The sequence below is a fragment of the Perissodus microlepis genome, chromosome 1, assembly GCF_051167445.1.
Source record: "Perissodus microlepis isolate ML-2025 ecotype Zambia chromosome 1, ASM5116744v1, whole genome shotgun sequence".
NCBI classification, from domain to species: Eukaryota; Metazoa; Chordata; class Actinopteri; order Cichliformes; family Cichlidae; genus Perissodus; species Perissodus microlepis.
Window position 1 is genome coordinate 34,383,887 of NC_140461.1, and position 27,812 is coordinate 34,411,698.

A 27,812-nucleotide genomic window follows, 5' to 3' on the forward strand; every position below is an offset into this window, starting at 1 on the left:
ACGGAGCTTCATCGTTCCATCCATTTTCTTCTGCTTATCCAGGGCTGGGTCATGGGGGCAGTTGCCTAAGCAGAGAAGCCCAGACCTCCCTCTCCCCAACCACCTCCTCCAGCTTGTCCAGGGGAATACCAAAGCACTCCCAGGCCAGCTGAGAGATATAATCTCTCCAGTGTGTCCTGGGTCCTCCTCCCAGTGGGACATGCCCCTCACACCTCACCCAGGAGGCATCCTTGTTAGAAGCCTGAATAGCTTCCACTGGCTCCTTTTGACGGGGAGGAGTAGCAGCTGTACTCTGAGCCCCTCTTGGATGGACGAACTCCCCACCCACTACTTCTTTCGGTCACCACCCAAAGCTTGTGACCGTAGGAGAGGGTAGGGACTTAGATTGACTGGCAAATCGAGAGCTTTGTTTTTATGCTCAGTTCTCTCTTCACCATGATGGACCGGTACAGTATCCACTTCACTGCAGCTGCAGTGATCTCCCTATAGTTGGAGCACACCCACCAGTCCCCCTTCTTGAAGATGGGAACCACTGCCCTGGTCTACCAATCCAAAGGTACTGCCCCTGCTCTCCATGAAACATTGTAGAGACGTGTCAACCAAGACAGCCTTACAACATCTACCGTCGCCTGACGGTTTTCCTAGAAGCTCTTCAAGGCAGTCCAAAAGTCTTTTTCCATGGTCTCTCCGAACTCATCCCTCCTTTCTGCTTCAGCCACTGCCTGAGCTGTGTTCCACCTGGCCTGTCGGTATCTATAGGCTGTCTCTGAAGTCCCACAGGCTAACCAAGCTCGATAGGACTCCCTCAGTCTGATGGCTCCCTTCACCTGCGGTATCTAGAATCTGGTTTGCGTTTTATCACCACAACAGGCACTGATCACCTTGCGACTGCTGAGGTACTGAACATGGTCCATTTGGACTCAATGTGCCCAGTCTCCCTTGGAATGCTGTCAAAGCTCTGCCAGAGGTGGGAGTTGAAGATCTTGCGGACCGGGGCCTCTCTCAGGCAGTCCCAGCGCAGCATCCTATTATATGTTTTGACATGCAGGTCTGTCTAGCATGCTGCCTCACCACCTGATCCAACTCACCACCTGGTGGCAACTCAGCCTCTCTCTTTACCTCAGTGTCCAGAACACACAGCTGCAGATTTGATGATACAGTTAGAATGTCCCTACACGCCCCTTCTTAAGGCTGCGCCAGACTCTGCCCTATGGCATAAGGTCCGACCATCAGGCGCTCACCCTTGGGCACCCTCCACAGGTCTGGCTCCAGGGCAGGGCCCAGGTAACCCTACCCTGGGAATATTTGTTTTATAAATACATATTTTATTGAGCCATTTTTTAAGAGTGTATTACATATATTTGTATTGACTGATGTCAATACAAATATATACACATATGAACAGCACAGAAAGACGTGCAGAGCAAAGTCGGTCACTTTGCTACCACAGCAATCCACGCAGGAACCAAAAAGAAAGAAACTATAAAAATCTCTCGGTCGACTACTTTACATTCTCTTCTCTTTCCAGCTTTCAGACAGTGCCACAAAATGCCTGTTGAGTTCACTTGAAACAGTAATGGAGGATAAGTGCATAATGGAAATACCAAGAGGAGTGTTTAAAATTACTGCCACTGTTGCGTATCTCTCAGTACTTGTCCGCTAAGTGGTTTGTACAAGGGTCCTCTTGTGCAGTACAGGCTCAATATATGTGTCAGTATACTGTAAGCTGTGTGTATATACATGTGTGAAGACTATCACAAATCTCAAAGTCAGTCAAAGGCAAATTCAGCTGATAAGTACAAGCGAATAGGAGTTAAAATTCTGCTTAAAAAATAAGATTTTCAATTAAAAGCAGAAAAACCGAATACTGATTTGATATCTTTTCATTACCAAATGTGCATTTAAGTCAAAGTGTTCCAGCTGAAAGCAGAGTTCGCACATAAGAAGGAATCAGTAAATAGACAGGGTTGCATTGGAATAAACACTGGTGCTAAATTTGTGCTGCTTCTAAATACAGTGTCATCTACAGCAAAGTTGGAATGTTTTGTTGTTTTTCTGTTTTTTGGGTTTTTTTCTTGCTTAGCTTCACCACAAGCAGAGACTGTTGTCAGTTTGGGTTTGAATGCAGCCTCAGCTCACTTGGCTACATTAGGATCTTGTGATGTCTGTTTATGTGAGCTGGCGTGTTACTGTTGCCTGATGTGAAAGCTAACTAGCAACACTGCTGCCAAGCTGACAGTCTTTGACCAGCAGCTGTAATTAATATGTGTTAGAAAGAAACTAAAATGCTTCCATACTGATTACCTCCTGTGAGTGATGGAAGAGATTGAATCTGTAATGCTTTTTCCCCTCTGCCTCTGTCAGTGCGCCCCAGGACAGCTGTGGCTACAATGTAGCTTGCCATCACCAGTGTGTGAATGAATGGGTGGATGACTGAATGTAGTGTAAAGCGCTATACAAATACAGGCCATTTACCATTTAGTCACAGGTAATGTTTATTGCAAATTCTATATTGTCTGTATTAATTGGGCCGTATGCTGTTTCTCAGTGAGATCTATAGTGTCGTTTTTGATCTGTTTTAGTATATCATTAGACAATACCAGGGGTGGGTGGGCTGCCTGGACACGAGTTTGTTACAAGTTTGTAAATGCGATAACTCCTGAACGAGGCGAAGTAGGACCGTCAAATCGATACCATAGGCACATTTACTAAAAATCTTAGAGAGGTTGGAATCTCAGTGAGTCTTCAACTCAAGATCAAGGTGGGGTAGCACTGGTGGTCATCAGTATTTTTAGTCATTGTCAATCAGTCAATCATTTTCTAATGTGATTTATAATCTTCCTCCTTGCATATACAGTGTAGTTGTACAGTGTTGGACAAACAACTGTGATATGTGGCCCTTTTTTTGTCTGTTCTTTTAAAGAAATAGATGTTAGTAAACTAATGTCTTATTTGGACTGGAAAAGGATGTCTGCTCAACAAGACTGTGGCTGGCAAGAATTCCATTATTAAATTGGAGCCAGATAGTGTCCAGACTTTTTCCTCCTTTGCAACATGCGTTATTGTGGCCAAAGTAATGGAGGTGGTTCTGAGCTTGAATTTGCCACTTTGAATGCTTATAAATGTCTATTTGTTTTTCATGAATTCCATCAAATGCTGCTTTGGATAAGATAATACAGAGCAGACTAATCAATTTCATTGTGCCAGCCATTGAATTCTGCACTAGCGTAGGACTTGCTCCAGCTGAGTAGCCCAGCAATCAATTGTGCATGGCAATCACACTAATAACTACACCCCGATGTGGCAGTTTATGTGGTTGACCACATTGCTGTGCTTCCTCCTGTAGTGTGCTGTATGAGTGGAAGGAGCGTCTGAAGCAGGGCTGCCACCTTATCCAAACCACACCTTCTGGTCGCCCAGCCAACATCAGTGGTAATTCCTCCCAACGCATCTACATCACCTACCGCCGGGCTCCCGAGAGCCAGCCGCACGCCGCCTTGGCCGTCACAGACGTCTGCATCATCATCCCGAGCAAAGGGGAGACCCCACCACACACTTTCTGCAAGGTGGATAAGAATCTCAACAGCAGCATGGTAAGGGAGGGGAGGAAACTGGTGAGGAATAGAGGAATACATCACTCAGGGGTGGGTGATATAAACGATATACGATATAAACGATACAAATTTGGCCAACGATAGAGATTTTGACTATACCGCTCTATCGCGATAGCGCATGTTGATGATGTCATCAAGCTGCGTCTGTTTTGGTCGAAAGCATTGCAGCAGCTACAACCATTATCATCTGCAAATTATGCCGGGCGACAGTCATAGCAAAGAGATGAAGCACTTTTGAAATATGGGGAAAGCCTAAAACTGCGCTTCCTCCACTTCAGTAACATTGATTCATTAATGTTGAATTCTCTCGCAGCTGCTCTATTCCCATGTTGTTGCAGTATATTAATAACTAACCCCGTATTGTGGATGAATAATCTCAGTTGTTCTCCTGACTGAAGTTTGGCCCATGTATAGCATCCTGCTATGCGATTGCATTTGTCCCTGACCACCAGAATCCCTCACGTTAACTTTTATCGAGTGGAAAAAAAGTTGGTGTTCATCCTCCAGCTTCACTGTGTTAATGTTATGCTAACATAGCTGTGTCGCTAGCAATCACGTAGCACAACATTATATACCAGGTAGTCCAACTTCAGTAACCCTACAAAGTCACTGCTGTTTAGTTTTCTGTCTTCATTTATGTTGGAAGTGGTAGCAGAGCTGTACGTTTTAATTAGTTTCAAAAATCTCTCAGTCAGAACATGGTATGAAATGTTTAGGTGGAAACTAGCGAGCTAACTTCCTGTTAAATTTAATAAATTCTGTTTTCATGGATGCATGGATGTAAAACTTAATTGTTACACCCGATAAAGCAGCAACGCTGATGATTTAATTAAAGATGAAATAATTTAGACCGTTTTTAACCCTTAGCCTTTGACTTTGGGACCTGAATGGATGGAGTTTTGGACCCAGATTACGCCGCGAAGCTCCTCACTACGGCAGCCGTAATGCTCTGACAATCCATCAAGCAGTGCGGCTTATCAAAGTTGTACTAAAACATTTTTTAACCGATTTCTGCACGCCAAAATCCGTTCGAGGTCAGTAAGCACAACCAGAATTCATACATAAGGCACACTCTCGATTTTTGAGAAAATTAAAGAATTTTAAGTGTGCCTTATAGTGTGGAAAATACGTTATACAGAAGAAAAGAATATATCGCGATATATATCGTTACCGCACATGCTTCAAATTATATCGCGATATGAATTTTAGGCCATATCGCCCAGCCCTAACATCACTGATTTCTTTAGTTCTTTAGAGTAAAGAAGCCAGTTGGTTAAAGCAACAGGATTATTCAGTGCACTCATTACAGGCCATTTATTTATATATGAAGGAAATCTTCTTGAGATGTAGCATCTTTCATTTTTGTGCTAAAGACACAAATACTAAAGTGTAACAAACATTTTGAACTTTATGTACAAGTTGCACACAAATAAAAATAGCAACACACACTCAAAACCACAGACCTCAGCTATTGAGGAGGAAGATTAGTTCTAAAGACCTGACAGAACGAATGACATCAGCATAAAGAGGGTAAGATACAGAAAGTGTAAACTGGAAGCAAACACAAGTTAAAAGTATAAACCAAATATTTGAATGGGAATGAGCCATTTTAGTCTAAATATGCCAATGCAAATGTTGATGGTATTGTTGGATTTTTAAAAACAGGAAAATTAGATGATAGGTGCAGGTCGAGAGCAACTGGGTAAACCCAATAATGTCATGTCTGTGAAGGTTCTCAGTCATCCAGGTCATCGTAGTCAAAGGAGCTTGCAAAGAAAAGCGTCTGGACTTCTTTAAGTTACTTGAAGACGTTTCACCTCTCATCCGAGAAGCTTCTTCAGTTCTAAGGTCAAATGGTGGAGAGTCCCAGATATAAACCTAGTGGGAGTATCCCCCCACAGAGGGACAAAAGGACCCCCTGATGGTTCTCTAATCGCCTGAGCCAAGGTGTGAAACTGGGTGTGGGTCCCAATCAGCCAGAGTTTCGGGTGTGTTCATTGTGAAACCTGGCCCCACCTTATCATGCGAATTCCTGAGGTCAGATGGCCCAGGATGTGAGTGGGCGTTAAGGCGTCTGGGAAGGGATCTCAAAACTGGATTATAGATGGCAGAGAGTTGGTGTCGTAAACCCCCGCCTCTGTTCAAAGATGGTCGCTCACAGTGGACATAGATGGCTTCTTTCACTCCTCTTTCAAACCATCTGTCCTCTCTGTCCAAAATGTGAACATTGGCATCCTCGAAAGAATGACCTTTGTCCTTCAGATGCAGATAATGTCATATTCTTCAAAACAGAATAACTTGTAATTAAAAAAAACAAAACAGTTCTTAACAACTGAATGTGGATTTTTTTCCCTTTCTGAAGGTACTCTATGCCATTTTGAATTCAGCAGATGGTTGCTCGTGCTGTCAGGCCGTCACCTGAAATGCTAAGACATTTAGTCATAAGTCTTGAATCCTCAACTTCACTCTGCTGTCTCATTTTAAGTCTCTTAAAGCTTTGGTGTGAAACTTGTCAGCAATACAAGATGGTTCTGAGCTTTTTTTTTTTCTCATACTGTCATGTGATAAAAATTTTTAAGTCAACTTTGTGGGGGGGTTTTATTGTGCTGACACATGTTGTGGAGTGAAAGCCATCTCATCTGTTTATTGTTTTTTTTTCTAGTTAAATGTGTATTTCAGTATTTTGAAGAGAATTCTCTGCCTTCATGTAAGGTGCTCCAATTGGCTAGTACATTTGGAGAACCATCATAAAATGCCTCATGAAGGTTTTTTCAATGCTGTGTGTGCGTGTGTTTTCTTAATATAGTTTATTTTTTTTCATATATTGAAGCCCCTTGAGCTAGATGTTGTCTGCGTCTGCATTTCAGTTTCTCCACACCCAGTATTTATGCTCTGTTCACTTTCCTGTCATATTCTTTTTATGTTGTTCTACTTCTCTCTCTCACCCACCAATGCAACCACACACAGTCACACACACACACACACACACACACACACACACACACACACACACACACACACACACACACACACACACACACACTAAATTACTGTAAAAGTCGTTGCAGTGTCAGCGAAGTCTACATTTGGCATTTCTTAGAATAGGCAATCCCCTTCAAGGTGCTGTATGTGGCTGCATGTGTCCTGAAATTTCCTAGTTCATTAATCTATAGACTTTTAGTGCCTGAAGCAGAATGTGATGTCCTGTTAAATATTTTTATTAAACTTTGGAAGCATCCTTAGTTTTAGTTGTCAGAAGCAGGGGTAGGAAGTAATAAAGTACAAAAAGTTAAGTTTGGTGCTGTACCTTAATAAGTGTAAAATGCACTTCACACACACACAGATCGGTGTAGCGAGATGTCACGTTTATTTATGGGTTTGCTTATTGTGACAGTTCACAGTCTGGTCCGCTCAGGTCTCAGCTGTTCCAAAGCTCCCCTCCGCTCCTCTCCCGTCTCACTAAAAAGGGGAAGAAACTGTCATCAGACCAAACGCCACCAGCTGTGTTCTCACCTGCCTCCCCAGCACCGCCCCGTTGAGCTCACTGCACCACTCCTCCCCTGCAGCCGAGCCAGGGACCACACCTCCACCACAATAAGATTCTTACATAGAATTTTTAGGTATCTGTATCTACTTGAGCGTTTGTTTGTTTTTTGACAGTGTTTGTACTTATACTCCCTCACTTTTAAACACAAATATCTCTTCTTTCTACTCCTTAGTTTTCAAAAAGACTTCCTACCTTAGGTTCAAGACATTTTGTGTGTGTGGGTATTATTTCCCATCACTAATCACCAAACCAATTTTTGCCTAAACGGAGGGAATAAAAACCTTAGAAGACAATCCTATTGGTGTATTATGGTGCTTGTCACACAGGTAGAGATGAACCAATTTATGCATCATTTGTTGTACTATACTATATGTTACTATTATATGTAACATTTGTTGAAGGGAAAAATCTGGAAACATACTTTTGGTGCAGATGTCCGCAAGTCGTAGTCACTGTACTTTACCATCCAGCTAATGCTACAGGAGTGAGCACAAAAGAAGTATTTTTTTTGAGTGGCAGATACTTTCAAATGCATTTTAACTAAAAACTCAACAAGTATTAGCAGGTATCCATGTAGGGTGAGTGACATGAACTCATGTAGCATCTGCTTATATTTTGTTGAACTCAGTTGGATAAATCCACAAAGACTAGCAGCATAGTGCAGCTGATCACAACCTGGACATAAAATCTGCTTGTGCTCAAATTATTGTGAGTTACTTCTAAGTGATTCTTTTCCACACACTCCACCACTAAGGGTTAAGGGTTCTCCCACCTGCTTCCCTCATCCCTCACTGTACACCTTATTCTGTTTAGATCTGGAGGCAAAGTCACCCAGAGCTTTTTTAAATTCCAATTTTCTCTGCTTTTGTACTGCATAAAAGATGTTAAAGCTAAGCACATTCATTAGAATTAGAATTTAAGTGGAAATACAGCTTGCATTCACATTTACCAATATTTTTTTAAATATTATTATTTTAATATGACATGAAGTTCAGTCCATTTTACATAAAAATCGTTGGCAGAAATGTCGTTCAAAGAGCTACTTTTTACTCTTATACTTTGAGTACTAGAGCTGTACTTTCATTACATTATTTACTAGAATTTCAAATCAGTACTTTAACTTTTACCATAGTATTTTAACACAAGTGTTTATACTTCTACTTAAGTTATGTGTCTACTATGTGTCGGAATCCAGCTTTTTCTCACAGGGACAACTTTTCATGTTTCATTGCCTCTCTTCACATGCTAATGGTTTCACAAGAGTCTGGCTTGACTTATATATTCACATTTATTTATTTTATATTTATATTTATTTAAAAAGTATAGAAATGTAATATATTTGGTCTTTTAAATTAATTGGAGTATAACTGATACAAAATGCCCAAAAGTACAAAAAATTTGCATTGCACTTTATTTATTTAATTCCTTTAGGATTTACCCAAGAATGACCTTAGTTAAAGAAAAACAATGAATGATGATATTCTTTACTTATGGTACGTAGTACTTAGAGCATGACGGATTTATCGGCAGGCAGATGTTATCAGCTGCTATTAAATGGTAAATGGACTGGTTCTTATATAGCGCTTTTCTACTCTTCTGAGCACTCAAAGCGCTTTACACAACTTGTGCATTCACCCATTCACACCAGCAAATTTTTGTAGGTGCTTTCTAACTAACATTCACACACACTCATACTCCGATGGATGCATCGGAGAGCAATTTGGGGTTAGTATATTGCCCAAGGATATTTGACATGCAGACTAGGGGAAGCCAGGAATCGAACCACCAACCTTCCAATCAGTAGATGACCTGCTCTACCACTTATTTTACACACGGTTCTACACTCAGCATTGTTCCAAATGACACTTGTCTGGGAAACCGAGTCAGAGTGAGATATTACTGTCTTTGGTGTTCTCATAATGGTGATGGAGCACAATATCTAACACAGTGACACACAAGTGGAAAATCTCCCGTAAGTGTTGTGATAAAGACCAGTGATGTGATCACTCAGAACTAATTTCCAAACCTCTAAGGCAGAGGTGTGAAATACCCAGCCTGCTGGACAGAACTAGCCCCTGGATGGTTTTGGAGAGTCTGAATATTGCACAGAATGAGGGCCTAATGGGTTTTCTTTTAGCTTTATTTTTGCACCAGGAAGTATTGTGTTGCAAGCCATTAGTGTCCTACTAAGCTGTTAATGTAATCAAAGCCAGAGATGTGTCCATTGAGGACTCTATTGATTCAGAGACATTAACCATGTCCTACCATACCACACTGAAGTTAGATTTTTAACCATCTAACTTTGTAGTGGAAGTGGAAGAACATAGATGTGCTGAAATTGCACTTAGTTCTTTCGAGGCATAGCGACTTATCTTATATAGGTTATTATAGGTGCAGTGGTTTTATTGGTGTGCCCCCCTGGAGTTCAGATAGCACTGTTTATAGCCCATAAATTAAAGGCACACAAATTAACTAGACCATACAAGCGAAATGCCCCCCACAGAGTAACAGAACACCCAGATCTCCTAAATGTAAGGGTCAACAGTTTATGATGTTCTTTATTCAGATTTTGCTTCGGCTTTCTCTTCCCCACCTCTAATCTGGACAAAAGCTGTTGCAAGAAAAAGTCATTTTGAAGGTTTCAGCAAAGTAAGACCATTCGTTTTAGGAAATAAATAGAAATCTATGCAAATAAATCTAAAGATTCCTTTAGTTATTACATGTGACTTAATATATGGAGATCTATGACTATGATTTTTTTGCATGTGTAGATTAAATGGGTCGTTACCAACATTTGGTGAGAAATTCATGTCAGTAGCACCTTTAGAAATATATTTACTTTGAATATTGGTGTCATATTCAATACTTAGTGTATCTGCTGTATCTTCTCCTGACTAAAGCAGTAACTCTCCAAACGTAAAGAGTCTAAAGGGTCAAAACATTGCTGGTGGAGACAATACAGTATGTCTCCTCTGAAAATGTTTAGTATTATCAGTGCACTAATCACAACAGGGTCCTCCCTCAGGAATGCTGCAGCCACGGTTGGCTGCCACTTCTGCCGTTTAGGTCCATTATTTAATCTTGTTTACATTTAATAAACATGATGGGAGTAAGTTTGACTTTATGGCTATCCACGTACGGAGAACAGATCCTAGGCTGATACTGTGCTGCACAATAAAAACACTTAAATAGTGCTTGTTGTTAGTTAGTTGAAAGAATTGCAGTTCTGAAAAGGATTAAGTGGAATGCGGGCCCAGATGAGATTTTGATGCGTTTTGATCCTGATTGGCCCTAAGATGACCCAGACAATAACAGTATGACCTGTTTTCTGCTCTTGTTTTCAGTGGGGATCCTCAGTCTACCTGTGTTACAAGAAGTCTGTGGCCAAAACCAACACAATAGCGTACAAAGCAGGTAAGCCTTTTTAATCTGATAACTGTCAGTCCACACAGATCCAAATACTGATGTGAACCTCTAAGAAATCAAATGGTATGTTGTCTGTAGGTAGCTTTCTCTTCTGCCAAATTATTTGCATTGTGGGTGAGAAAAATTTGACTAGTCAGAGTGGATTTTGCAATGCATTTAGAAAGTTACCCACTCTTTTATGAATAATAAATTGTCAAAGTCCTAACTGTTTATTGCATATCGGTTGTTTCTATATTCGCTGTAACTGTGTGTTGTTGTAGTGATGTCGAGACAAGCGTATTCTGCAGAGTGCACTGGCTGCAGGAGGGCACTCTGCTACAGTAATGCTTGCAATTTGGCTTGTTTAAACATGTTGATGCCTCAGAATTGAAGTGAAGTGATAAGCCTCTGCATGCCAACATTATTCCCTGCTAGGGAGTTAATGGTTAGCATATATTTACATGTAAGGTGGTGATTATGCCACATTAAATACTGTGTGTCTTCCCCGTTTCAAAAACACTGACATAAGATTTTCTGATAACACTATTGGCTCAGAGTCGCCAGGTTTGGCTGAGTCTCAGACTTGCTGACGTTTTGTTGTGTTGTGAATATGCAGCAGACTGTGAAGCGATATTATCTAATGCTTTGGATGAGTCAGCTCACAGAAATGATGCTTATTTTCAACATTTCAAGCCAGGAAGGAAATCCACCAAGCAACAAGCTTCAGGTTTAATCCATATGTGAGCAAAGATAAGTTTGTTCTGCGGTGGATGTTTGGTTTTCATGTAGAAATGACATGTGAAGGAGCACTTATAGCTGTGGAGCAGGACATTAGTCAGAGTGTCTAATGTAGTAGGGTATTTAGCACAGGGAACTGCTAAGGCCCTCCTCCTTTTAGTGCGTTTAGTGTTAAAGTTTTGTAATCTAATATATATATTAGACTAACAGAAAAAATGATTGCCTGTATAATTCAGTGAAACTTTACAGTGTAACCGAGCTTATTAACCATTTTCAAGAAATTTTTTGGCTCCTGTGGCACATTTGCTGTTTATTTCAGCATTCTCATCAGCCACAGCTAAAGGGCTATATTTTATTTGTTGGAGGAGACTAAAAATGAAGCTAAAGATCATCACCAAGCTGTGGTGAGACTTAGCAAAGTACACCACAAACAAATGGAAGCCATTTGCTTTCAAAGTAAAAGTTTATCTTTAGCACCACAACCATTGTTTCTAAAAATACAACTTTTTACTTTACCAGTTTGTATCGTACTCGTCACAGTTTCACAAGTGTTTAGTAAGTAGCTGGCAAGTGTTTGCAGTGTCATTTACTTGAACTAGCAGAAGTGTCCACACTCCTAATAAGGCATAACTTTAAATCGTAAAGCTCTTTGTGTAACCGCTTAGTTCATATCATCCTTTATCAAGCTGGATGCAGCTCAGAGTTAAGTAAGTGCCAAAGTAAAATCAGTACTTCATTGTTCTTCATTTGTGTCCACTGACAGTAACTAATTGTCTGAATGCGCGATTATGTAGGACTGTTTGCTTATTACAAAGCCAGGCGTTTCTAGTGACACGTTGCCTCGATAAAGTTGTACATTATCTTTGTGATTATAGTACATTGCACTTGTTTGCTTTTAAGCTTATTAGAAAGGCAATTTTGCATCCACATTAGCTTGTAATTGTTATTCATAGTGGGCTGTTGCCCTCAGCTGCTCTCTAAATTGAGTTCTCAGTTGTTTGTTTGGGGTTTTTTTGTTTCTTTTTTTCCTTCTGTTAGGTTTATTCAGCAGATATCCAGAGGAGGACTATGAGTCATTCCCTCTGCCAGAGTCTGTTCCTCTCTTCTGCCTTCCCATGGGGGCCACAATTGAGTGCTGGCCAGCTAACACCAAATACTCCCTCCCTGTTTTTTCCACCTTTGTCCTCACCGGAGCCTCTGGAGAGAAGGTGAGATGAATGAATGGACATTTGGCGACACTACTTTATTTCTCACTCATCCAGGTGACTTACAAGCTTCTCTGGCAACAGCATTGGATCTGAGAGCCTCCCACTGACTGTTAGACCTCATCAACAGACTTCAACTGCCATCTGTACAGCTGACACGACCACAGAGTCATACACTGTAGTAGGGCACGAGAAAACCACATTGTGCTGCATGCCAGAAGTAAAAATAAGTCAGGCATGTTGCCAAAACCTTATAAACTCATATGTAGTGCTTTGTATTTTAAGGCAGCAACTTTGAATTAAAACACAACAATAAAACAGCCTCCCCCCCACCCCCCCACCCCCCAAAAAAAAGAATCTACCAGCTCACTAGAAGAGTAAATGCCTGAACACTACTGTAAGGACAAGGTTGTTCCTTTTGTAGTCTTTTTATGGAGCTATTTTTTTTGCTTCTCAGGGCACAACAATGCAGACTCCGTTTCTCTTAATGAGTCGCTCTCTCACACATATGCACATCAAACCAGTAACCCGATATATTTAGTATCCCAGTCATGCATTTTCCCATCATAAATCATATCACACTTTCAGAGGCATTATTACCTTCAATTCCAGTTATATAAAGGCTAAAATATAGTGTTGTGCAGTGTAAACATTGTTCACGCGGGTAATATAAACTTACTTTGATCCATCAATATGTACAGTTTGATATGTTGAGGAGTTAGTAAAATATCCAAATACTTAGCACACTTCAAAAAGAGGGACAGTTTTAATTTCCAAGATAGACCTTAGTAATCAAGAAATCAATAGACTTGTGTGATGATCAGAGTTAAAGGCCTGGGTTGACTGGAGGGGCTTTTCAGATTTCAAAATGGGCTGCAGCAGTCTTATATTGGAGAGTATTCCCCATAGATGAGGTTACAAGTGCTAAGACATAGAGACAGACAGCCAAGTTACAGTCACCAGTTATCCTAAAACGTGCATGTTTTTGGACTGTGGAGTCCAAAGGAAACTCATTTTTCTCAACAAGCCATCTTTTTATGGTTGCCCAACTTTGCTTTTTTCTATCTTGAATTCTTTATTAAAGAAGAAAGGGTAAATTTATGCAAACAAACCCAGCAGAGGTTCACTGACACATCAGCAGAGGAGCACAATTCCAGTTTCAAACAGGCACACAGGCACATCCTTGGTTTCCAAATCTAAACACAAGCTCTGGCCTGCTGTGCTGATCTCTGGGTTTGGAATGGCGTCCAGTTGTGGTTAGTGTCATATTGACACATATTAGTGAATTATGTGGTAAAACAATCACGATTGAAAACAAATAACATCCAAAGCCTTCCACTGTTTAATTGTTTGCTCTGCTGAACAAGGTCAGTTAGAGGTCAGCAGCAGCTGGCAGTGCCAAACCCTTCTCGGTCTGCTGCTGCTGAGTCAAGTTTCTGTGTGTGTGCGTGTGTGTGTTTGGAAGGTTGACTCTAAGGGGGATATTTGGTGAGGACAGTGTGTTTGCTGCCTTGTCATTTACTAGCCAAGGTCAGAGGAAGACCCAGCTGGACTCTGGCAGTCTGCAGACTCCATTGATAACTGAGCAATCACGCCTAAGTTAAATATTCTATATTTATTGCCATAACCACAGTCTCTGCTACTTTTTTTGTAACTTTATTGTCAGTTAAAAGGTGTCAAACCTCCAGTTTTATTTCTAGTTGGCTTCCTGTTTCTGGATGAAACCGTAAACTTTGTGGTGGAAGAAGGAAATTCATTCATAGACATAGAATGGAAACACAGTGCTTTTTAATAAAAAGGCTTCATTTTTGACCACAGTGTATACATAGAAGCAAACACACCCACTCATTGGCAAACAAAGGCCTGAGTTCCTTTCAGAGGAAAATGTGAAAAACGGACCCAAACAGGCAACACAGCAGATAAGCCCGTTAGCTTTGATCTGTGTATGAAGTGGGAAGGTCTCATATTTCCAGGAAGCAGAGGAGATTTATAAAGCTCAGCTAACTGCTGTTTGTTTGAACCACTGTTGGCATTTCAATGATCAGTAGAAGTTAAACAGCTACACACAGACTGTTTCTGTGCCTGCTGATGCTTCAGAGGACCCTACAGAACCTGTCCACTCTTTTGTATTATTAATGTTATTAGTTCAGGTCAGGTGTGTGTGTGGTGTGCTTTACCTCTGTCACAGTTACAACCATGTTAGACCCTGAGAGTTGGAAAGTTTCTGGACAGCGAGGACATTTTAGATTGTCGTTGCGCCCTGAAAAGGCTGTAGAATCTGGTGGGCAGGAGCCAGCATTCATTCATTTTGGTACTGGATGTCCTAAAAAGAAATAAACTGCGGAAAATCCATTACAGTTTACATTATGCTAAGAAACCTCGAGGCAAAGCACTGCAATAGGTCTTTACCGCTGCTTAACTCAATTCCCATGCTGTATGTTTCATCAGTGACCTGTGCGGTGTTGCCTCAGCCAACTCACAGGATGCACAAGATGTGGGCTAATTTAACTGTTGATATTACTGTTCAAGTGGGTTTTTTTAAATTATTATTATGTTAGGAAAATTTTTACTATCTCACATGCTAAGCTGGTATACCAGTGTGCTGAGAATCACACTGAGGTTTTGCCAGTATGTCTGCGTGTGTGAGTGAGAGAGAAGGAGATACTAAAGAAAATGATTGGCTTATCAGAACTAATTGGCTGATTAGCATAAAGTGGTTGGGAACTATTTTGATAGGTTGATGGGTTTTAGTTGATTTTCATTTGCAACATTTGCAATGAGCACTGACTGAATTGCGTAAATGAAATCTTTGAGTTTAGGCTGTCAGATAGATAAAGCAAGTAATTTTAAGATGTGAAGTTGGGCATGTAAAATTGCAAATGACATGATTTTTTTTCTTTTAGTTTATTAACCAGTCACAGAAACACTGGCAGATCAATTATTATTTACAAAAATCTTTTTTTGCATCCTTTTCAAAAGCAAATCTAAACCAAGAAAAGTGTCTGACTGTGGCATTATCACATCACAGAGGTATATAAGTATTTAGACTGTTTCTGGTTTCCTGTGTTTTTTTTCTTCTCGTCTACCAGGTTTACGGTGCTGCCATTCAGTTCTATGAGCCCTACCCACAGGAGTGCCTGACCGATCAGCAGCTCTCCCAGCTGGGTCTCCTGATCCCCAACCCACACAAACCCTCTCCCTCCAGCTGTATGGCCGCTGGCACCAGCAGCACCGCAAACGGCAGCCCGCGCTCAGTCTACACCAACAAGTGTATCTGCCTGCTCTCTCACTGGCCCTTCTTCGACGCTTTCCGCAAGTTCCTCACATTCCTCTATCGCTACTCCATCTCAGGCCCTCATGCCCTGCCCATTGAGAAGTGGGTACTCTGTGTTTTCTCTCTTCATTTAACAATTGTATGCTCTGGTTGCTGAACATGTTATTATTTAGTGTCCTAGCGACTACAATGATTGGGTTGTGGAAATATAACTCTTTTCTTTGGCAGTTTGCTACATGGTGTCACGCTGAGATATGTCATTAGTTTAGTTTTAATTGTGTCTGAACCTGGACCTGTTTTTCCTGATGTTAGAGTTGAAAAAGAGAAAATTTATTTTTTTCTCACATGGAGGAAGAAAAAAGGGAACAGAAATTGTGTTCGGTCAGATACATACTTGTAATTCTGCTGGTAAGGTAATGTGTAACAGAAGAGTCATGCTTTGTGTATTTCACTCCTGCTCATTACTGGTTGAACAGATGGATTATTCTGCTGCCTACTGCTGGCATATTTGGCCTTATGTTCCACTCATTTTTCTTCATTCCAGGCACATCTCCCACTTCATGCACAAAGTTCCCTTCCCTTCCTCTCAGAGGCCTCGCATCCTTGTGCAGGTATGTTTTAACTGCAAGAGTGAAATGGTTCTTTGTGATGCTTATTGCATTTAATGCAGGCTAGAATGTTTAACCTACATCTTGCTGAAGAATGAGTTGATTTCTGAAGGTGTTAGTTCACCCGCAGGGGTGCACCGTTTTTGGTCCTTCATTATGGATGAACATTTAAATGATTCAGTGCAGACTTTTTTTGCGTGGTTGGTTTTATCTCATTTTCCAGCTTTTCTTTAGCTTTCTCCTCATGACAGCCTGATGCTGAGCCAGCCGGTCTCTTCTCCATTACCGCTCAGGTAAGAGCAGCTGTGCTCAAAGTTTCTTTGTGCTAAATGTTAGTTTTGGTGTCAGATCTAAAGAAATATGTGTAAAACATCAGTTAGAAAACATATCAAATTTTTGAATTGACAAAATGTACAGTTTGTAAGAAAAAAATTGCACCAGCATGTCCCAAAAATTTGCAACAGGGTCATATTTACTGCTGTGTAGCATCCCATTTTTGTCTGATACAGGATTTTTGCTTCCAGCTTTTTTTAAATGGTGAAAGGTCTGGACTGCATGTAAGTTATGCTGATGTAATAGATGCAGTAGCACCGTCTTGCTAAAATATTCAAGGGCTTCCCTGAAAAAGCTGCCACCTGTAAATACCTCTCAGCATTGATAGCAACTTTCCACATGTGCAAGTGTCAGTTCTAGAGGTACTAATGCACCTGTATATCATCAGAGATGCAGGCTTTCAAACTGAACACACTGATATAATCTGACCCCAGAACAGTTTTACACTTTGCCTCATTACATTTTAAATGAGCTTTGGTCCAGAGAAGAAAGCTCTGTTCCTGGATCATCTTCACATAGGGCTTCTTCTTTGCATGATAGAGCTTTAACCTGTATTTGCGGATGGCACAATGACTTCTGGAAGTGTTCTTGAGTCCATGCAGTGATTTCCATGACAGAAACATGTCATGCCCTGTTATGCCCACAGTGCTGCCTGAGATCCTCTTGTTTTCATACAGTCGTGTTCCTGGCCTGTTGCCAGTGACACTCATTAGGTGCAAAATGTTCTCACAGCTGTTTTTTTAATGACCACTTAAATTCCCAGCCTTTTATTGTCTGTGTCTCAAAGTTTTTGAGGCATGTTGGTCCCATCAAATTAAATAAAACTGCATGAAAAATTAAATCTTTTTCATGCAATAGTAAAATGTCTCAGTTTAAACTGAGATTGTAAAATTCTGAGACCACACAAATATTTATAGAAAAAATGTGGGTTCATACCCAATGCTCTTACTTTCTTTTGGGTAGGGTTTGTTAGTTTGTACCTGTTTTTGTCTATTCATGCAGATTCTCCTTTGCCCCTGAATCCCCAACAGCTCCAAACGAAAATATGTTTCCAATCTAAAGTTTTTGTTAAATTAGGCGCGGCTTCACTTTATTTCTAAAAATCATGGTGATTGTTGCCAGACAGCTCTGTGTGACCTTCATCTGTCCACTGCACTTGTTTTCAAAATGACTTTGGCTGATCCAGATGTTACTTTGCAGACTTTAGACATTTGTAATGAGGTTGCAGGTACTGTTCCTTTTGAACACTCTTCATATTTGGACTGCAAGACTGCATTTGTGTATCAAAGCGTCACAGTTGCATGATGCACCACCATTGCAGTGATATGGGTGTTTTTGTTTTTCTGATGAGCAGAAATGCCATATCTGAATTTTTTTTCTGTTCTTCCAGATCATGTTTTGACTTTCATGGTTCTACTCAAATGGTCATTTTAATATTTTGAACATTAGAAGCACTTCAACATCTTTAATGGCCTTCCCTGTTCTAGTTGAAGGTGTACTATTGGTATCAGTTACCTTAATTTTCCATGGCTGAGTATTACTTTAACTTTTGAACATTTTTATTGCAGTTGTATTTACCTTAGGTTACTTAAAAATCAACATTTGAAGTTTGTCCAGGTACCACATTTTTTTCTCCAAGAATTGTTGTTACAATAAATAAATAATCCACCAAATCCAAATTTCCCTTACTTTCTGTGCCAAGTTTATATAATCAGGTCTGAACTCGCCTTATATTATAAATATTAGAGTTGTTTGAGAAACCTAAAGCCTTTCTTTCAAAAAATATATACAATAGATTTTAAAAGAAACAATTTAAAAGAAAATCATTTATATATTTATTTATTTAGTGGTGGTCGATTTTCCACACTGCTCCACAACCTTGGGCCAGAGAACGCTGTCACCTTGCTGGTGTTTGCTGTCACTGAACATAAGATCCTGATCCATTCACTACGACCGGCCGTACTGACCAGTGTTACTGAGGCTCTCGTGTCTGTAAGTAACTCCATTCAGCTGTCATAGAGTGCTCTATCTCCTCTTAGTTTCACTGCCTTCTTGTTTTATACTTAAATGAATGGCAGCATTTACAATTGCAAGAAAACGTTTGTGAACCCCTTTCTATATATCTCTATAAATACAATAAAACATTGTTGTGGGTAAAAAAGAAAACCTTCAAATCCAGTCATAGAAATATATAGTTGGCCACTGACTTTTCCGTGATAGGAAAAGTGAACTGCTAAGATGAGCAGTAAATTTGAAGGTGAAATTAGATAGAGGTGTTTTCAGTCAATAGGATGACAAGCAGGTGTGAGTGGGTGTCCTACTTTTAAGAGTGTGGATTTATCCAAGCCTGACCTTGACATTAAAAATTTGTGATGCTAAACATGACATAGAACCACCTATACTTATTTTCCACAGGAGGGGTCAACCAACAGAAATCACTCAAGGAAAATGTCATGTTAAAGTCTGAATGACTATGAAAGAACTCCGGGTAACTTCCCAGGACCTAAAGGGCTCTTTCACAGAAGTTAACTCCGTGTTTCCCCCAACGAGATAATACTAAACAACAGCAATTTGAAGTAAAGGGATGCAAGGAGAACACAACTTCTCTTTAGAACATGGACAAGTCAGGACAAGCCAGCAAGCTGTTGAACCAGTGTTTTTGTGGATGGAGATTGTTTTTATTTCAAATGAGAAGCATTATGTTTGGAGAAAGGAATAATCAGCATTCCTGGATGGGAGCCTTTTTCCATCTGTGAAACATTGGGGTGGTGTCATAGAAATACTTGTCATCACTGATGGAAAAAATTAAGAAAAAATTAAGAATTATACCAGCACACAAATTGTCATTTATTTCAAATTTCCATTTTCAGGACATCTGTGGGTAATGAGGAGAGCCAATGATCCAAAGCATACAAGTACCAAAGAACAGTTAAACATAATGCTTTAGAATGATGAAGCCAAAGTCTGGACCTTAATCCAAACGAAATGTGGAATGTCCTGTATCCACCGTAATTCTGTTGTTACACCTGGACGAGGAGGTCAAAGGAGATAGAGAAGGGAGGGGGTGGGGGGTCACAAACATTTTCTTAACACTGCAGATGGTGTTCACGTTTTGTTTTAATCCTATACACGGCTCAGCTATACTGTGAATCTGACCACGTGCACTATAGCTCAGTCCTGTGTTAACTGGAAATTCACTGAAGGAGGTCTGTCTGGTTTTTCTGCTCTTGTGCTCTTTTTCACCCTCCTCAGATGATTTTTCCGTTCCACTGGCCCTGCCCGTATATTCCTCTGTGCCCCCTGGCGTTGGCTGATGTGTTGAGTGCCCCCTGTCCGTTCATTGTAGGCGTGGACTCTCGCTACTTTGATCTTTATGATCCCCCTCCGGATGTCAGTTGCGTGGACCTGGACACAAACACCATCTTCCAGTAAGCACAATCCTTAAAACCTTCCCACAGCTGTAGGTATTTAGGTAAGAAAGTGAATTTTGCTGAGCTTAATCTTCACCGTGTTCATTGTTCTATACAGCGATCCATACAGCACCTTGTAAGCTATAAGCTCAACATCCTTTGGTCCCTCTATTTTTCAGACAGCATAGCTGCTGGCTCATGAGTTCTAACTTTAGACATCAGGCCAGAGATTGGGTGGAAATGGTTATTTTTGTAGTGTCAGACTTGTTTTAATATGACGAGAATGCAATTTTCTAGCGTGCCAGGTAAGGTCAGTAATGGTTCGCATCATTTTTGGCCTTATTACCAGCCAGACAACGTTGGGGTGGTCTGAAATCCCTCTTGGCCTAACCACTGCTCATGTTGATGTTGGCCTCAGTGTATGTTTCTGCTTTTCTAGCCATGAAGATAAGCGAGCCCTCACATGGAAGATTCTGCCAAAGAAAGCTTGTAAAAACCTAATGAATGTGCTGAATAATCTCTACCAGCAGCTTGTTGATGGTGAGTGCTGAAGCGGTGGGGCAAATTATTGTAAAACTGCATCCAGTGTTGGCGTTTATTTAGTTCATTTCTGGATGTTTTTATGGTAAAGATCACTTTCAATCATAATTAGGGTCTAACTAAGGTCTCCACATTGCACGCTCTTTTATTTTTATCATCTGTAGTCACTGATTGTGTTGCCTTTACAATTTGCTCTCCATTCACTTTCCTTTGTCCAGCTCTCCATTCAAATCTGAAAGCCAGCAATAATCCCATCAAAGAATAATCTCCTAATTATCCGTCTGCTCTGGTGTGGGGCTCACTGTATTGTTATAAACTTTTTGCGCGTTTGAGGAAGCACACCCACTGAGTGAACATGAAACCTGCTGCTTCTTGAGCTGTAGGAATCTGAATAATTTAATTTTCTAATTCAGTGAAGTTGAAAATCTAGCCAGTAACTGCCACAAGTGCTGAATATTGATATGCATGCCAGAGGTTGTAGTTGAGACATTTAACCCTGTTGGAAGTCTCTAAATAAGGATATCAACTAAGGATTAAAAAAAATGTAACTATGTAATACTAATCCTCATTCACAGTAGGATTACTTACTGGAATACTGCAGCTGTGCACAAACCTTTCAACACATGCACTTAGATCAGAACCACTTCATCAAAATGCAAATGATGCAGCTGGCTCAGCTGAAAGTAGTGATTTACCCTTTATGTTGACATTAGCCTAAAGATCCTGATATGTGCTGTCAGCTGCTAAAATGTATTTTCCTCCTGCTTCAGGTCAGTACCGACCAGATGGGCTGCTGGAGCTGAGCATGAGCGATTCGTCAGAGTTGAGCTGTGGGAAGAGTCTCCACACACTGGAGCTAGAGATCCAGGAAGCCTTTCTGCGCTTCATGGCAGCAATTCTGAAGGGCTACCGCTCCTTCTTGCGCCCCATCACTCAAGCGCCTTCAGAGAAAGCCACAGACGCTAGCTCACTCTTTGACTTGCAAGGTATTAGGAATAATGTCAGTGTCCACATGTAGCTTGAACTCTCGACAGCTCTCCATGTGCAGAGGAAACAGACTGGATGAATTAGCTGGTGTCCTCACCCCACTGGCCTCTTCATATTCCTCGCACAGAAACATGAAAAGTCTCAGAGGTACAGAACTGGGCAAAACAGAGTTTCTTTAATTCTAATCAGCTTGGAAGTCAATATTTGGTATGACCACCTTCATTCTTTAACATCGCCTGAACCTTATGGTACTTTTCTGCACTCACCACATTTTTTTAAACTTTCTATTTCTAATTTTCCATAGCAACAAAAACGTAACAAAAATATATCAAAAATATAAATGGAACAAATTGGGGCACTATTCAAGAATCTTACAAATAAAGAGGTATAGACTGGATTAAATAACAGTCTTCAAGCCTTTGCTTGTAGTTGTGCCATTTAGTCCAATGTTGTGGAAAAAGATGTCCTTTGAGTCGTAGAAAGTAAGTCAGTCTCTCGATCAAGTGTATTTCTTCTATAATCTCTAGCACTTGCTCTGCTAATCCAATTCCTTGTTATGGCCTTTCTAGTTGCAGTCAACAGAATTTTAAAAATGTATCTGTCTTTTTTTGGTATCAAATCTCTGGGTAGCAGACCCAGTAGGAAGGTCTTGGGTTCCTTAGGGGTGGCATAAGCCATGATGTCATCCATTAACTTGAATATACTGTCCCATAATGGTGTCAATTGTGTACATGTCCAGAAGATATGAGAGTGATTGGTCTTTAAGTGACCACACTGTCTCCAATATTGTTGCTGATGCCGCTGAAATTTGTTAGTAATATGTGGAGTAATAAAGAATCTAATTAGACTTTTCCACCCAGATTCCCTAATTGAAACTAGTAGAAGTTTGTTGCGTGTTACGCATTGTGAGCCAATCACTCTGACAATAGTGCACTAACCACATTTTACAGAAGGATTTATACACTTGCTGTGTTACCTGTCTGCTGACCGCTGACGTCCATAATGTTGACGATTTGAAACAGAAGCCAGCCTGAGCTCTTGGAGAAAATAATGCTGATACTATTATTTTAGTTTCTTTCTGGAAAAAGTCAGAAAATTGTGTGACATATCCTGACAGATTAGCTCTATTAATTTTGTCAGATTTTTTTTGAGGGTGTGGGGAAGAAGATTTATTGTGTATTTCTCAATGCCTTCCCCATTGATTTTATTAGCATGGCTATTGGCTAATCTCAAGGATATTTAATGAGTTAGTGGAGACTTACTGAGTCATTTTAATTTGAGAATCTAGACCAACCAACAAGAGCCTTCTTAGAACTAAGAGCTCTAGGGAACTGACTTGACAATTGACCAACAGAGCTGAGGCTGTTAACATCCAATGTGGTGTGCAGAATGTCAGCCACCATCAAAAGTTAACTTTGCTCTACTTTTTCATCATTATCTAGTCCTAGTTGTACAGTCACAATGCATGATTAGTGCTAATGACGTTCTGAATATTTAAGCTAAGACCACATCATCTGTCGCACCTTCTTCTCGACAGCTGGCCTGCCTCTAGCACAGATGGCGTTGTTTAATACATGAGCTTTCGTAAGTGTCCATTTCCACCTCCAAGTAAATACACAGAGAAGCTGTTTGGGCAGGAAGGCTAGGCTTTGAGGAGATGCTCGGGTTGAAGGGTCGAGGCTGCTTGCAAACTAAAGGTTAGTCAGTTAACACTGCAGCTTCTGAGCTCCAGAGGGTTGTCATCCTGCCTGTGGGTCTGAGCCCATGAAAGCTGCTTTGCATCACAGTTGAAGTGAGTTGGGGTGATAAGCCTGCTCCACTGGAGAATAGCTGGAGCCAAGGCTGCGTCCTGTCTGAAATATGTGATACAGCAAACAGGAAAAGCTGCAGTATATTACATAATAACTCAAAGAAATATGTAACAGCTCGTACATCACATTTGAACTCCTGACCACTTTTTACTTAATATCCACAACAATAAAATATTACTAAGTATGTTAATATGATGATATGAATCAACATCTGTGTCTATGACATTTTTACACACACGCTGCAGCTGTGTTCCTTTTTACTCTGATTTTTCAAATTTGCAAAGCAGATGGTAAATTTAAAAAAACAAACTTTTACTTCAGTTCAGGTTATTTTCTAAATAACAGATGAACACATATACAAGCACCACCTGCTAGTCAATCCATTTTCTTTAAAATGGTATCACCAAGCTCAGTGTGCTGATGGCACTCTGTTTTAGAGGTGTTCTAAAATATTTGTCTTTCTCTGATGAGCATTAATGAACTTTAATCCTTGCTCTTTTCCTGCTGCTTTTGAGACATTTCAACCTCCTTTTGTTCTCTACGGGCCTAACGTAATCCTGAACCAGAGAGCACTAAAGCCTTGTAGGCTGCTTGTTGATTTTATTTCAGCGTACTTACTGGTCGGAAGTTTTTCTAGTACAGACAAGGGGCATTTAGACATTTAGTATGTGGCGCTTTATTTCATAGAAATTATTTTATTATTTTGACGATACTACCTATTGTTTTCTTAATCCTTGTTTAATCATCCAGGTTAGGAAATCCCTTCAAAACCGATCAATGGTCAGTGGTTGTTGATCAATGGTCATGACAACTGACCTCACAGCCCACTGTTCACCAGTGGTGCTAGTTTCAGTCATTATGCAAATGTATGTGTATGAAAAAGTCACTCAGGTGAATGATGAAACATTTCTCCAACTGAAAACGCTACGTCCAGATGAAAAGAATCAACTTTTTTGGGTCTACCCTGTTGTTGTTTTGAAGTCATGACTCAGGTCAAAAATAACTGGACTGCATTTTTAAGGTCACTGGAAGAAATGTGAACGAAATAAACATAATTATTTGGCCCTCAGATTGTCAGATCCAAAGTGCATTTCGGTGACAGCACAAAGCAAAAAAGCAAAAGTTTGAAATGCATTAAAGATTTTGTTGTTGTTTTTTTTTAAGTAATCGGTAAGTGGACTAATTTTTAAGGCCAATGTTTTAAAATGTAGTGAAGGACATAGAGAATGGTATCGTGAGGCTACCCTGAAACTGACCTGAACAAGCCCAAATTGCAAGTGGCCGGTGTCATGATTAAAATATTTATCAACTGGAGGAAGTGTTTGGCTTCCACATCCGTGCTGTGAGCCAGAAACCATCCATCCTATTCTGAGTCTCATAACAGCAGTGACTTATTACTCTGTGACTTATTAGAAGCTTTCAGCATCTATTATGGAAGTTTTTCACCACGTTGTTGCACATCCCGTATTGGCCATTACACTAACAACATTGTGGCTTGCATTATCCAAACCAAGACAAATGGATGCAGTATACATACAGCTTGTTCTAGAATAATGGGTTCTTTAACCACACACTCACACACCTTTTGAAGAAGTCTTTAAATTATTCTTGTGACTGCTCACCATTTTTCAGAAGTTAGAGTGAGATCTTCTCTAAAGGTAAACCCACTGTAATCTCAAATCATCTTTCAGTTATTACACTGACATGTTAGAGCTCAGCAAAGTAAGGTTACTACCATGTTTAATAACTCATCTATGTTTCTCCCCTCAGGGTTCTTGAAGAGCCGCGACCGCTCACACCAGAAGTTCTACTCCCTAATGACGAAGACCCAGATGTTCATCCGCTTTATCGAAGAGTGCTCCTTTGTCAGCGACAAAGACGCCAGCCTGGCCTTCTTTGACGACTGTGTGGATAAAGTGAGCTTTTTTATTTTATACAAGAGAATGCTATATCACATGCATACATATTCATTTTGATGCAGTAGAGGGTGGAAAAAAAAGCCCTTTTCTTTTCTGGCATTTTTTTTCTCAGTGGACCCCCACTGTGTTCCACTTACAGTAGTGTTAGCAGATTTCCCTCTTCTCTGTGTCACTTCACTTGTCTTCAACCAAACCTTCTTGAGTTTCCTTTTCTCTCTTCCTTTCTGCCTCCACTTGTGAACAGCTTTACAATTCAGAGCGGGGTGCAGATAAAGGAGGCAAGGTAAGTCTATTTTTATTCTCACCTATCCTGGAACATTTTGTTTCCAGATAGAGGAATTGTGCATGGTGTATGGTAAGCTTGGGTGGTCTTTACTTTTTCATACTCTTATTACTTCCTGATATTTCAACAGGGTTCATGGTGTGTGATGATGGTGTGTAAAAAAAACCCACAAAAAAACAACCAGCAAATGAACAGAACCCCTAAAAGCTTAGATAGAAGTCATTGTAGCAATGGATTTGAGGAATTAGCAGACAGACAATAAACCTTTGCTGCCTTCACTGTCATCAGAAATAGGATTAAAAAAAACCTGCAGTAGATAACATTTGGCTCTGTAGCTATTCTAAATGGTATTACAGCTTATTGTGCAACATCATGTTCACTTTCCTGTCTTTCCAAAGAAAGAAGGCTGTTGGTGCTAGCACTGCCAACATTAGCCGCACTCTGGATAGTTTTTACTTTTTGACTAGTTGATGGTACAAGTTTTAATTTAAACTGATCAGGAAATTCTAGGGGCATGTCCAAATTGGATGTTTTAGCTTCTTTAGTGAAAAATTTCACAATGTATTGTTAAAGTAGAATATGTTTACTGTTTGGAGTTGTATTTTAACAGCTCTCTGCGCTCACTTGAATGATACATCAGTAGCTACTGCTGCACTACAATACATGCTCTCAATACAACAACTCCATACCAGTCTAATTGAGATCCATCAATGTAATGATGGTGCTCAAAATCGTAGCAACCAGATCTCTAAATACCTCTGCATACCCTGTGACTGAAATATGGCCCAAACCTACTACATGATACTCATAATGTAACCAAATTATTTTGAGTCATAATTGGAAACAGCTTTGTCTCAATGCTCTTAGAAAACCCTCCAGCCATACAGATATGATTTAAGCTTTCATGTTATCCCGCCCACGTATTCTTGTGTCATTTAAATTAGTTCCTTATGATCTAAGCTGTAGAGCCTTTTTACACATTCTCTATTTTTAATGAAAATTCTCCCACATCCACATTAAATTTGCTGCCACAGCAATTTGTCCCGAGATAGTGAATGCACCGTATCATGGAAAATCCATGTGTGCAGTTTTCTGCGAAGATTTCTTCCTTCAATTTTTCATGAGTCTAGTGAGTAAGGGTTTTTAGCGCTTCAGTGATTTCTGAAGCGCTAACAGAGCTTGAAGTTAGTTTTTTGCTCTTCCCCTAGGCTCACATTTTTTCGTGTGACAGTGTGAAGACTCGGAGTTGCTCTCAGTCCATCTCCTTTTTTCCATTGGGAGCACTTTGAGTAGGTTGACCTCATGTGCTCATGGGGTGTGTCCCTGTATCAGACCATATTTGTGTGCAGAACGTTCAGTTTTGTGTGTTTGCTGTTTTAAAGACTACCAAACCGCTTTGCTTCCTAAGTCGCATCTTTGGGTCACTGGTTTTTGCAGGTGACATTTATAACTGACTTTGAAATAGTCTTTGCTGTCCTTGCATTGTGTGTGTGTGCTCTGGCTGTAATTGAGACAAAATGGAAGTGAATACAGAGGCCAGGATCCACATCCTCCCCTCCCTGTTTTCCCAGACCTGCACTGGAGCCTGTGTTTCCTGATGCAGCCTGTGCGTCACTTCTACGGGCGATTAAATCCCTCAAACTGTCTCTGCACTGTGGCAATGTGGATGACGTTATCTACTCTCTAGGAGACAAAACGCAGTGCATCTCTCAGCCCACACACAGGAGTCCCATACACGAAGATAAGGTTAAAGTCTACACATCCCTGAGGGCAAGATGTTTGCTGTAGCAGCAAAACTAATTAAATCCAAAAGACAAAAACACTAGTAGTAATTATGCAAGTAAGATAATATCAAACAAAGAGTCATGGGATTCTATACAAAAACATACAGTATTAAGACCTCGGTAACAGTAACTCTTTAAAAGGTATACACATTATTAAAGAAGCACTGCTGATGTAGAGATTGATAAATCAGTTTTTTCTAAATTTCTCATCTATTCATCACATTGCAACATTTGTCCATATGCCCTAATTAGAGAGCTCTCAGTGAATTTGAAACTGTTCAGGGTTTTGGTAAAAACTAATGTTACTTTTTGAATGTGGAGTGTGTCTGCAAATACGTACTCCTAGTAGTTTTT

The 27,812-nt window shown here is 40.3% G+C and overlaps 1 protein-coding gene across 7 annotated transcripts in view; it reads left to right on the plus strand.

Moving 5' to 3' along the window:
* Window positions 1-27,812, plus strand: part of LOC146394152 (C-myc promoter-binding protein-like) — an 85,436-nt gene that overhangs the window by 21,895 nt on the left and 35,729 nt on the right. For 4 of the 7 annotated variants that reach the window (XM_084910821.1, XM_084910912.1, XM_084911053.1 and 1 more), the window contains exons 3-14: window positions 3,347-3,593; window positions 10,506-10,575; window positions 12,343-12,512; window positions 15,599-15,885; window positions 16,328-16,394; window positions 16,626-16,684; window positions 18,572-18,716; window positions 19,977-20,152; window positions 20,574-20,674; window positions 21,445-21,660; window positions 25,243-25,388; window positions 25,636-25,674. In XM_084910821.1, the coding sequence (XP_084766947.1) occupies window positions 3,347-3,593; window positions 10,506-10,575; window positions 12,343-12,512; window positions 15,599-15,885; window positions 16,328-16,394; window positions 16,626-16,684; window positions 18,572-18,716; window positions 19,977-20,152; window positions 20,574-20,674; window positions 21,445-21,660; window positions 25,243-25,388; window positions 25,636-25,674 (1,723 nt within the window). The remainder of the gene's footprint in view (window positions 1-3,346; window positions 3,594-10,505; window positions 10,576-12,342; window positions 12,513-15,598; window positions 15,886-16,327; window positions 16,395-16,625; window positions 16,685-18,571; window positions 18,717-19,976; window positions 20,153-20,573; window positions 20,675-21,444; window positions 21,661-25,242; window positions 25,389-25,635; window positions 25,675-27,812) is intronic. The other 3 variants (XM_084910983.1, XM_084911209.1, XM_084911248.1) reach the window with 1 other exon arrangement.